We start from the raw sequence: 12,786 nt of genomic DNA, 5'->3' as shown, positions 1-12,786 counted from the left end.
TGCATGGAGGAGTATGGGGCTGCATAATGCAATATGAAGTTTTATGGGGTTGCGTTATAATACATATAGGACTATGGGGGCTACATTATAATATATGGAGGACTATGGAGGCTACCTTATACATGGACTATGGGGGTGCATTATAAAACATTGGGGACTATGTGGTGCAGTATAATATATGGAGAACTATGAGGTGAATTATAATATATGGAGAACTATGAGAAATTCATTATAATAATTGGAGGGCTACTTTATACAAGGAGGACAATAGGGCTGCATTATAATATATGGAGGACTATGTGGTGCAGTATAATACATGGAGAACTATGGGGTGAAATATAATACATAGAGAACTATGAGAAATTCAAGATAATAATTGAAGGGCTACTTTATACATGGAGGATTATGGGGGTGCATTATAATATATGGAGGACTATGTGGTGCAGTATTATATATTGAGTACTATGGGGTGAATTATAATGCATGGAGAACTATGGGAAATGCATTATAATACATGGAGGACTATGGAAGTGTATTCTAATATATGAAGGGTTATGTGGGACCCTTTATACTATTTGTAAGGCTATGTGGGTGCCATTATTGTATTTGGAGAACTATATACAAGGGGGGACAAAGATACAAGCAGGGGATGGGAACGTTTTGTGCTGAGGGAAAAAGGCTCTTTTCCCTCAGCACCCAGCTTTCCCATGCTCTGCTATACATCTTCTCTCAGCACCCAGCTTTCCCATGCTCTGCTATACATCATGTCTCAGCACCCAGCTTTCCCATGCTCGGATATGGGAAAGCTGGGTGCTGAGGGAAAGATGTATAGCAGAGCATGGGGAAGCAGTGTGCCGAGGACAATATGGATATCAGAAAATAGGAAAGCTGGGTGCTGATAGAGGGATTTCAGATCATGGGAAATCTGGGTGCTGTGGGTAAGAGCCAAGTGACAGCATCATTATCCTGTACCCTGAGTGTCAGTGTCATTATCCTGTACCCTAAATGTCGATGTACATGGAGGGGGGGCCACGGTCTGAACTTTGCATCGGGGCCCATCAAACTCTAGTTACGCCCCTGCCTCCAGCCACTGCGGATCCGGGTCCGAGCAGCCCGTCAGCTGTCGTGGGGCGGCACATATTCACCTAGGAGTATGGTGGACAATTTTAACTCAAAAGTGCCTCACAAAATTTTATAACATTGTAATGCGAAATAAAAAAAATAATGTTTCTTTCCAGTAAAATCCTGTTTTTGCATCAAATTTATTATTTGTTATTGTAATACTAAAAAATGTACCCCACAATTATGCATCTTCTTTTGAATGTGCTGAAATCCATATGTTGTAGAGAACTAATATTTGGGCAGATGACAGGGCTTGGAAAGGAATCAGCGCAATTTGATTTTTAGAGCGCAAATTTGGCTGGAATAGATTGCAGATGCCATGTATCATTTGAAGATTACCTGAAGTGCTAAAAAAAAAAAAAAAAAAAAAAAAAAAAATCAAACGATACACAAGAGCCTCTAGTTTTAACCCACAGGTGTCACGCTCTACAAAGGCTAGTAAGACATAGTACAGCATAATACCCACTAGGTGGCAGCAGAGTAGTGAAGTAGAGACAAAGAAACACTGTAACGGAAAGGCGGCTGAAGTACAGCACAGTAACTTCAGCAGGCACTAAACAGGCAAGCCACCAGGGGGCTATAGAGTAGTCAAACAGTCAGGGTCAAGCCAGGAAAGCCGAGTCACTGCAAAGGGAGGATCAACATCAAAGTCAGAAAACAGAATCGAGTCGGAAGCCGGGAGATCAGGTATGTAGAGGGAAATACAAACAACAGACAGGAGCAGGAAGTCAGGACCGGGACAGGCAGACGAATGGACGAGGGTACAAATCAGGACACAGTAGCCGGGAGGCAGAACAGACCAGGAACACTCACCAAAGCCAGTATTCAAGCTGCAAGGCAGAAATATCAATGGCACTGAGCCATAGAGAGAGGCAATATATAGCGTCCTGAGATCCAGAACGAGGTAAGGGAAGATAACCCCTGACATGATCAGGCCAGAGCTGGGTGTAACCAGCAGCAGGGAAAAGCCGGCCTGGATCATGACAACAGGTGCTTTACATAATTTTAAATAATTAGTGTTATTGCAGCAATCTACAATATAAAAATTCGGGGCTGCTGATCTAAAGTGTCAAGTCTTCTAGTCCAAACAATAAGAAGTTGCACATAAAGAAAAGCGGCTTTACTGCAACATACAGACAGTAAAGACAGCATACACACGCCCCCTGAAGAAGAAACGGCGAAACACGTGTTGGGGTTGTAGGACGTGGATTTTAGGTCTCTAATAAGGTAATGCATGAATAGGCTTTTCTCTGCGGTGGATTTGTGGATTCATTACTTTTATTGAAGCTATGTGGCTTGTCACTTTGTAAATTGAAATATTGTAATGTTTTGCCCACACGTCCACAGAACGGGGAACGAACTTAATGATTAGGAATCCCGTACTAGCATATGGTATCTGATATACGATACTCTGCACTCTGTTCATTTGATTATAGTGATTCAGAATTTTCACTGGGAGGAATCGGTATTCATATGATTTTATATTATATGATGAACTGATAAATCCCATAACACTAACTTTTACATATTAATGTTTAATGATTCTGTACCAATATTTCTATTTACCACACGGTATGCTGCTGTGATTATTATTACTAAAAAATTTTTTATATAGAAAAAAGGAGGTTTAAATTTTCACTGCAGCCAAATACATGTCTAATTAATTGTAAGGCACTATGATACGTTAATATTTCGAATCCATATGCTGGTGCGGGATAATTAACCTATGACCTTTATTATCCTGTCCTTGGGTACTATATAGTGGAATTATTTATATATATATATATATATTTTTTATAAAAGAGAAGATATTTCAATAAAGAAAAAAATGTTTTATTAATCTCTGACTTCTTTGAGCTTTTTTTAAATCTGTATACTCTCAACAGATTTTGTGTGATTAAATTTGAAATAGAAGCTTTACCACTTCGGTGGGGAAGTATGTTACAATAGGCAAGATTTTTGTGAGTTATTAACATACAGACAGTTCAGACAAAGAGAGATACAGACTTACAATCAAATGGCAAGATACCAAGGGAATATAACTAGGTCCACACAATCCAAGCCGTCCGGTGTGGAATCCACTTCAAATTAGAAAGTAAGAGAATACCCTGGCTCGTATTAGATGGGTAAAGGAGTGAGCTATTTCCAAACTAATAGGACAAAGGAAAATCTAGCTAATATGAATAAAATATAGTATAAATCCGTCAGAGTGAAAAACTAAATACAATTTTTTATACTCACAAAAGGAGATAATAGAGAACCCATAAAATCAAAGCACCTTGTGGAAAACGCTGATGTGTAACCCTCACAGAATTTTTAAAAGACTTTTTCAATGAAAACGAAAAAAAATCCTTTCAACTAAAATGTTAATTTAGCTACAATTTTTTAATTATTACAAGGGGCAATAATAATATTATTATTATTCACCTTCTACAAAACGTGATTGTACACTTTTGTCTGGACATATGGCAGGGCTCAGATTAGAAGGATCGCCATTTGGCTCTTGAAATAGATTGTGAGCTTCATTTGCGATCCCTTAGTGTGCCAGAGTAGCAACATCCACATCTAATGCTGGGTTCACACATAGCGACGCAGCAGCGATCACGACGAGCGACCTGACCTTATCAGGATCACTGCTGAGTCGTTACATGGTCGCTGGTGAGCTGTCAAACAGGCAGATCTCACCAGCGACCAGTGACCAGCCCCCAGCCAGCAGCGACGGGTGGAAACGGTGCTGCGCTTGGTAACTAAGGTAAATATCGGGTAACCAAGGGCTTGGTTACCCGATATTTACATTGGTTACCAGTGCGCACCGCTTATCGCTGGCTCCCTGCACGCCAGAGTACACATCGGGTTAATAAGCAAACCTTTGTTTATTTACCCGATGTGTACTCTGACGTGCAGGGAGCAGGGAGCCGGCACTGGCAGCGTGAGAGCGGCGGACGCTGGTAACGAAGGTAAATATTGGGTAACCAAGGAAAGGGCTTCCCTTGGTTACCCGATGTTTACCTTGGTTACAGCTTACCGCAGGCTGCCAGAAGCTGGCTCCCTGCTCGCTTCAGTTCGTCGCTCTCTCGCTGTCACACACAGCGATGTGTGCTTCACAGCGGGAGAGCAACGAGCAAAAAATGAAGCAGGACATTCAGCAACGAGCGGCGACCTCACAGCAGGGGCCAGATCGTTGCTGGATGTCACACACAGCAACAGCGATGGGACGTCGCTGCTACGTCACAGAAAATGGTGATGTAGCAGCGACGTCGTTGTCGCCGTCGCTGTGTGTGACACCACCTTAAGACCATAACAAGGTATTATGGTGCCCTAGGCAGTTGAAGCCAATTGTACCAGCTGTTCCCTACCACTCCCAAGCAAAGGAATAAGTCACAGACAAAGGTAACAGGACCTCTATAGCACCGTCCACAACCACCACCTCCAATGGGTCAGGTAATAAGCTGTGACAACCACTTCCACTAGATTTGCAACGTTTTTCCCCAAAACATAGTAGCAAAACTAAAAAAAAGTGTTGTACTTTAGGGGTGTGACTTAATAAAAAGTGTGATTTCACAGTTAGATACAGAATCAGTTATTTTTTGCAAATCACACAATATAAGGAACAAATAGCACTATTCATCTCTGACATTCTATTTTTTAATTGTTAAACCCAAAGACAGTCAAAGAAACCAATAAAGCTTAACTCAGGAGCGGACATATCATTGGTGCAACCTGAGCAGTTGCACAAGAGCCCAAGAGGTAAGGGGCCCAGTTTTACCTCCAAAGCAGATGGAATTGTGCATTAAGATGATCTATTGGACTTATAAGGGCCCAAATATTGTTCTTGCACAGATTTCTCTTCCGTCTGTGTTGACCAGTGGCTTAACTATAATGATTGGCTTCAATTAAGGTGTTCAACATTTGATAGATACTATTGAGGAAACAGACCCCATCATAGATGAAGGGATACTATCATCTGATGGTTTTTGCATCCATCATGCGACAAAGTGTGCAACAAAACTGATGGCTGTTCTGGTGCCATCGCACCACCCAATGTACTCTGCATGGCATCATTCAACAGGGTGCAGGCTAGAAGTACCCTGTATCTTGCCAGAGTTACTGGCGTAGTAGGGTGCTGACTAGAGCTCCTCTGCTCCTGTCTTGGCGCTCACATCAATTGTATTCACGTCTTAAAGATGCAAATACAGCTGAATGCAGGGAGGGAAAGCTTGTTGAGGTGCAGACAGTGAACAGTATTAGCGGACTATTGACAGGACTAGAATGGCATCGGTAAAAGGTGAAGCTGCTGAAGGGTGAGTATGACGGTGGAGGCAGGGACCTTTGATTAGAAGTACCACTCTGATGTTGAAAAAAAACAACAACGTTGGAGTGGTGCTTTAACATGCCAGAACAGTCAAAAAGTCCCCATAGAGACTTAATTTTGGAAACTACATGCCTTAATTAATTCAGTGACTATTTTGATATATTTCTTGACACATGAAAGCCCTGCAACCAACTGACTGGGGCATGTGCTCTTGCCATTTAAGACACGGGTTTTGGGATCTACGGTGTGTATCTTCAGTTTGCAACCTGCTCTGACATGGGACTAGGAGGAGCTTCCGTTTGATGCCATACTATCTCATTCTTGGAGAACCACTTTAAAAGGATGGTGCCAAGTTAGCCCCTGTGCAAAGGATAGGTAATAACTTGGTGATTGCTGGGGGTCCCACCACATGGCTCTGCACTGTCTTATTTAAACAGAATGACATATGAGTTTATTTATTTTATTCACTTATATAGTGCTATTGCAGACGTGATCATCACTGTCCCCACTGGGGCTCACAATTAGAGTTGAGCGAGTACCTAACTATTCGTACTCGCTATACTCATAACGAGGACTGTCTAATACTCACGTATTCATTCAAAATAGCATGTGCAATGCAAGTCAATAGGAAAAAAACACAATGTAATGAGTAACCCGAATGGCACACTATTTGCTACTCGCACGAATAGTACGGCATTTGGGTTACTCGTTACTTTGTGAGTTTTTCCCCATTGACTTGCATTGCACACGCTATTCAGAACGAATATGCAAGTATTAGACAGTACTCTTGCTTATAATATAATGTGGAGTTGGTGCCTATTGTGGGGATCCATGAGATTCATTAACCACAATAAACATTGTCTGGGGGTACAGAGCTTTATGCTAATCAGTACTCGTTATGAGTATACCGAGTATAAATAGTTAGGTACTCGCTCAACTCTACTCACAATCTAAACTCCCTATCAGTTTGTCTTTGGAGTGTGGGAGGAAATCCATGGAGGAGAACATACAAACTCCTTGCAGATGTTGTCCTTGGTGGGATTCAAACCCAAGATCCCAGCACTGCAAGACTGCAGTGCTAACCATTGAGCCACCGTGCCCCATTTGCTTCATTTGTTTGTATATGAGAATGCACAATATAGCTCTTGGCTATCTGTGTTAGTTCTAAAAACACTTTTTTAATATTTTTAATATTCGGTAAGTTTGTTGATTTTCTCTGTTGTCCTGATGAAGGAGGCTGCGACCTCAGAAACGCGTTTGCTTCACCTGTACATGAATAAAGAGAATCAACATTGCTTCTTGATGATAGCGCGGCAAAAAAGCCCGATTCCACTTTTATCTTGAATCCGAATATTCCGGGGCTGATGCCATTACTTTCCATATGCTGATACGGGTGCTGTAACGCTCACAACCTTGCCAGGTGAGTGTATTCAGTTGCACTTATCTACTGTATCTACTTATCACCGGATAAGACACTATTTGCGCTAATTTCTCCACAGTATCTCTTCCTGTGTTAATATTCAGTAAGACAACTTTCAAAGAGGACTGTACTGCCGTCATTTATTCAGTAATTATGCAGTTGGTGACAGATCACCTTTTAAGTGCAACACAGGTGAAATTGCGGTCAACCATTAGGAGGAAATTGTGTTATCTCCTAATGTAGTTACTAGACAGTGGTATTCTGCCAGGCTGCACAGAAGTATGTGCCGTCATCCGTGGGCCTTATATTTGTAATGCTCAAAGTGCAAGAACTTTCTGTAACAATTTCCAGCGATGTCCTGGTTTTATATTCTTGCACAGCTTCATCTGGCTTCCCGGGTTTGTAGAATAGAAGCCATTTAATAACCTTGTTACTATCTTGATGATACCAGTGAAGACCTTGCTGTAGGACTGAAGTACCGTCAACCCCACAAGTGAATTTAGCTGTTCTGCCTGTTGGTCGTATAAGAGACTTTAATTCCTGGCAGGAAACTACACAAAGAAATGACAATAAGAATTAGCATACAATACTATTACTATATAACTCCAAATTATTTTAAAAAATATTCAATTGTTGTGTGAACTGTACCTACCAATATGAAAAATAAACACAGCTATGGCATACAACAGCATATTGAACGTCTTCAAAATTATTCACCATGAAGTTGGTGTCTTAGTCCTGATTTTTGAGTAATTGCTCACGATAGTGAGATGTTTTTAACATTACTTTTAATTTGGTTGTCTTTATAAGTCAGTCTTGAAATTTTGTCATATTCAGCAAAGCCGCAAACAACAACCACACGATTAGTAGAGCACCTGACACATATATTGCAAAAACCACAGGTTAATATACAAGTGTGATTCTAAACACAGATGGGTAACTTGCAAACATTACAAGAGGACGTATGTGATGAGAGAAGACAGAAAACTGTTTACGAGAAAAAAGGCTTGGGGTCCCAAAGGGAGCTGAGTATAATGGGGTGTCATCAAAAACAGTTATCATGCAAGAAATTAGGTAGAGAATTCCAGAACAATAAAGTGATACATTGAAATAAGGAAAGCTCAAATGGTAAGATCAGGAAAAGAGGCAATTAGATATCAACTGAGCATAATGCTAGTGTAGTTTATAAAGAAACCAAAGAAGGAAGTTCTGCCAGAAGATAGGAAGTACTGCCAGGAAGATGTGAAGGTCTGTCAGGAAGATAGGAAGGTCTGCCAAGAAGATAGAAAGTTCTGCCAGGAAGATAGGAAGTTCTGCCAGGAAGATAGGAAGTACTGCCAGGAAGATGTAAAGCTCTGTCAGGAAGATAGGAAGATCTGCCAAGGAAGAGAATTAAAAGAGTTGACATATTCAAAGGAGTAAAACCATGTCATGTAGTGATGAACTGATCTACAGTACTTGACATTGTGTGGATCTGGAGTTTATGTGACTTGAGCAGTGGTGCAGCTGTAAGGAGGTGGTCGGCATACAAAGAACTTCCCCCTGAAGACCCAGACCAAAATGTTTTATGATATTTTATGCTGGTATAATTGTAAGTTTGGTCGATGCCAGTAGTGTCCGAAAGGCTACAGTGTCGTATTGAATGCTAAGTTAATGTAATGTGTATCTTAGAGTATATTGTCTTCATAAGTATGTCTATATGCCTTTAAGAGTATAAAGTATAATGTGTTCTACATATACATTTGAACTAGAAAGTATATCCTTACACCCAGAATTCATAGCTGTGCCCTTACAAGCATACAAGGCCTATGATTGACCTGGGTAGTGGGAAAACCAGTTCTGTTCCTCTTCGATTGAGTCTCAGAGCCAAGAGAAAGGACAGGACATACAAAGGCAATACATACTCAAGGACCACCTTCCACCAAAAGGTCCGTGATGAGTGGTTTTTCAGACAGAACAATGCGTCCCAAAAGACGCAGAAATACTGGTTCATGGTCTGTGCACCCAGGCCAGGCCTGAGGAGAGGGAAGGGCATCGCTCTTATGTGCCACAGGTGGTGTAAACGGCGCAGAGGGAACCACTGAGGAACACATTACGTTCTGGTCACCTTCTTCAAAGTGACCAGGGAACCTCAGCTTCATAGGAGGAGGGGGACTAGTTTGGGGCAAGCTGGATATACCCCTATAAAATGGCACACATGCTTACAATAAAAACAAGCCCCTGTCCCACAGTGAACAGAGCACCTCTGCACTCGAGAGGAGAGCCCCCCAACTTGCATGATGTCATCCTCCTCAACCACTGGGACTTCCACCTCAGGAATGCCCTTAGGTACCCTGGCCTTGGTGGATCTTTCTCGGAGATGTGTATCCACCACCCTGATAGCAATAAACATGGCGACCTCCAATGACGTGGGTTCAGAGTACTGCAAAAGGGAGTCCCTGAGCCGAGCAGACAACCCTTGGACCAACTGACTGCTGAGAGCCAGTTCGTTCCATAGGGTGTCTGTGGCCCATCTCTGAAACTCCAAGCAGTACTCCTCAGCCAGCCCCACCCCCTGCTGGAGGTTGCAGAGCTGGGATTCCGCCAGAGAGACGCCATCAGGCTCACTGTAGACCAGGGCCAGAGCCACAAAAAATTAATCTACTGACTGCATAGCCTGGGAATCAGCCAGTAGAGAGAAGGCCCAGGTTTGAGGATCATCCTGCAACAATGAGATGATGACCCCCGCACGCAGAGCCTCAGTCCCCATAGAATGGGGATGGAGCCGAAAATATAGGTGACATGTTCCCTCAAACACCCCAAATCTATCCTGCCTCCTTTCCCCCCAAAAACCTGTTAGGGAGGGCCACCTTAGGTTTACATGGGGATTGAGCTGCTACCAATAGGCCCACAACCTGCTGCAGCTGATGCACCATCTCAGAGCACAGACCCCCAACCTTGTTCAAGATCTTTTGCACGAGATGAGCCAATGCTGCAGCCTGGGTCATACTGGTCCCAAAAACAGAAAAGAGGTTAAGCCAGACATTCTGTCATGACTTACATGATGGGATTGGAAGTGTGTGGGGAAGGGGGAGCCCCTGATGCTTACCCTCAAGCTAGGGAGTTACCCTGGGATTGCCCTCAACCTAGAATTATGCTTAAAGGTAGCAACAGAGAGGCCTCAGCCTCTCCCTATATCCTGTCCTGGCCCTTATGGTAATATCCCCTCCTCACCCACCACCCAAGGGGACAGACCGGGATGCAGAACTTCAAAAAACCCCACCTATACGAATAATAGACAGGGAGCTAATACAACTCACAAACAACAGGAGAAACACATGGGGGTGTACAGGTACCAAGAAGGGGAAAAGGAAAGTACGAACACCAGGGTAACACTTCCACACAACAAAGCACCAGACTACAGCAGCAGCAAGAAATGCGCCCGTCCACCTCCGAGCCCAGCTCTAGAATAATCCTGAATAACCGGCACACCCTGCAGGAAGGAGAGGGTTTTTTATCTAGGCCAAAAGTCGACATCAGCAGGATCAGCTGAGCTACCTTGCAGAGTCTCCTGCTGCAACAAAAACGGATAGTAACCCCTCGTGGGCAAAAAAAAATAAAACCCGTTTAATGTGTGTGGCCTGAGCCTGTCAAAACTCTCATGCAGAAAAGACCGTGACAGAACCTTGCTGAAATTGCTGTCCAGCTTTCTTTTCTCAAAGGCATTTCACTTCATATGCTGATGGAGAGATGTAGTTTCTAGTCTATTAGAGTTTGTACATCCACGGTTTATTTTCGTATTGCAGAGCCAGCTGGCTGTTAAATGTTTGTCTGTCGGAAATTGGAAATGTGGAAAAGAACTTCCACACATGTGATGCCACCACTAAGGCGGGCTTTGCACACTACGACATCGCAGGCCGATGCTGCGATGTCGAGTGCGATAGTGCCCGCCCCCGTCGCAGCAGCGATATGTGGTGATAGCTGGCGTAGCGAAAGTTATCGCTACGCCAGCTTCACACACACACTCACCTGCCGTGCGACGTCCCTGTGGCCGGCGACCCGCCTCCTTGTTAAGGGGGCGGGTCGTGCGGCGTCACTGCGACGTCACACGGCAGGCGGCCAATCAGAGCGGAGGGGCGGAGATGAGCAGGATGTAAACATCCCGCCCACCTCCTTCCTTCCGCATATCCTACGGAAGCCGCAGTGAGGCCGGTAGGAGACGTTCCTCGCTCCTGCGACTTCACACACAGCGATGTGTGCTGCCGCAGGAGCAAGGAACAACATCGGACCATGGCGTCAGCGTAATTATGGATTACGCCGACGCTGTACCGATGATACGATTACGACGCTTTTGCGCTCGTTAATCGTATCATCCAGGCTTTACACACTGCGACGTCGCATGCGATGCCGGAAGTGCGTCATTTTCAATTTGACCCCACCGACATCGCACCTGCGATGTCGCAGTGTGCAAAGTGCCCCTAAGACCAGAGCTCTCAAATGCTATCAAGCTTCTTCTACTAACAGCACATGCAGGATCACCTTTTTCCAAGTAAAATAATGAGATTTTGCCAAGGACCTTTAAGCCACATGCAACCTCCGCTGTGCATCTGAGTCTTGTCCACCACACAATCATCAGGCCTTAAGGCCACTTTACATGCTGCGATATCGGTACCGATATCGCTAGCGTGGGTACCCCCATCGGTTGTGCAACACGGGCAAATCGCTGCCCGTGGTGCACAACATCGCCCGGACCCGTCACACTACTTACCTGCCCTGCGACGTCGCTGTGACTGGCGAACCGCCTCCTTTCTAAGGAGGCGGTCCGTGCGGCGTCACAGCGACGTCACTAAGCGGCCGCCCAATCAAAGCGGAGGGGCGGAGATGAGCGGGACGTAACATCCCGCCCACCTCCTTCCTTCCACATTGGGCGGCAGGTAAGGTGAGGTTCCTCGTTCCTGTGGCATCACACGGAGCGATGTGTGCTGCCGCAGGAGCGACGAACTACATCGTACACGCTGCAGCAGCGATATTTGAGAAGGGACCCCCATGTCACCGATGAGCGATTTTGAACGTTTTTGCAACGATTCAAAATCGCTCATAGGTGTCACTCGTAACGACATCGCTAATGCGGCCGGATGTGCGTCACAAATTCCGTGACCCCAACGACATCGCATTAGCAATGTCATAGTGTGTAAAGCGGCCTTTACTGTTCATCTCATCCAATAAATAAACTGGAAGAAGTGAGTTCTCAATGATGGAAATAAAAATGTAAAAGATTCAGCATATCAATGGTAGAGTAGGTGAACTGTGCAGAACACAAACTGAAACAGATGCTGTCAGAGATAACATTATCCTGCTATGACTGAGGAGGCATATAATCCATTACATCCGCTGAAATATCCCCACTATGTGGGGAGTTAAAAGCAATGTACATGTTAGAGGCACAAAATACTCATTGTAAACTACCTTAGGTAGAATTACTGCTCAAACGGCTGGTGCCAGCAGTGACAGTGGTGGTGAGCTCCAAGTGGCTCCCAGTTTCTTATCCACAGATGGGGTTTTTGTTCTTTTACATACCTCAGATGTTGACAGTGCCACTTTTTCCTTTATCATACATTTTGTACACAAGAATAAAATTTCCAAAAATGTTTGCCCACACTTACCCAATTCTTCGCAAAAAGGAATGAACAAGAAATGCAAGGCAGGGTACATGTGAAACTCAAAATACCTAATGCAACAACAGCCTTCCCGTAGTCTTAGCATGGCATATATGGGTCTTACTCCATACCTTAACTACTGTACTTAAGCAAGTATGTGAAAACAAACTTATAGTTGAATGTCCAGCCCTGATGAATGGGATGACGAATCGCGCATCAGGGTGGGCGTCATTCCCTGATGAAGGTGACGCTGCAACGCGCATCAAGGTGGGCATCACATGTGCTCACTAGAGTTG

The 12,786-nt window shown here is 44.1% G+C and overlaps 1 protein-coding gene across 1 annotated transcript in view; it reads right to left on the bottom strand.

Annotated features, from left to right (window-relative positions):
• Nucleotides 1–9,246, bottom strand: part of LOC142243939 (uncharacterized) — a 42,471-nt gene extending 33,225 nt beyond the window's left edge. The window contains exons 1-4 of the mRNA XM_075316132.1: nt 9,060–9,246; nt 8,050–8,230; nt 7,641–7,729; nt 7,117–7,405 (exon numbers count right to left, since the gene is read on the bottom strand). Of these exons, the coding sequence (XP_075172247.1) occupies nt 7,117–7,405; nt 7,641–7,729; nt 8,050–8,230; nt 9,060–9,246 (746 nt within the window). The remainder of the gene's footprint in view (nt 1–7,116; nt 7,406–7,640; nt 7,730–8,049; nt 8,231–9,059) is intronic.
• Between the last annotated feature and the right edge of the window lie 3,540 nt (nt 9,247–12,786).

Source organism: Anomaloglossus baeobatrachus, chromosome 6 (genome assembly GCF_048569485.1).
Source record: "Anomaloglossus baeobatrachus isolate aAnoBae1 chromosome 6, aAnoBae1.hap1, whole genome shotgun sequence".
NCBI classification, from domain to species: Eukaryota; Metazoa; Chordata; class Amphibia; order Anura; family Aromobatidae; genus Anomaloglossus; species Anomaloglossus baeobatrachus.
The sequence above is the reverse complement of the archived record's forward strand: the minus strand, read 5'-3'. Positions and strand labels throughout refer to the sequence as shown.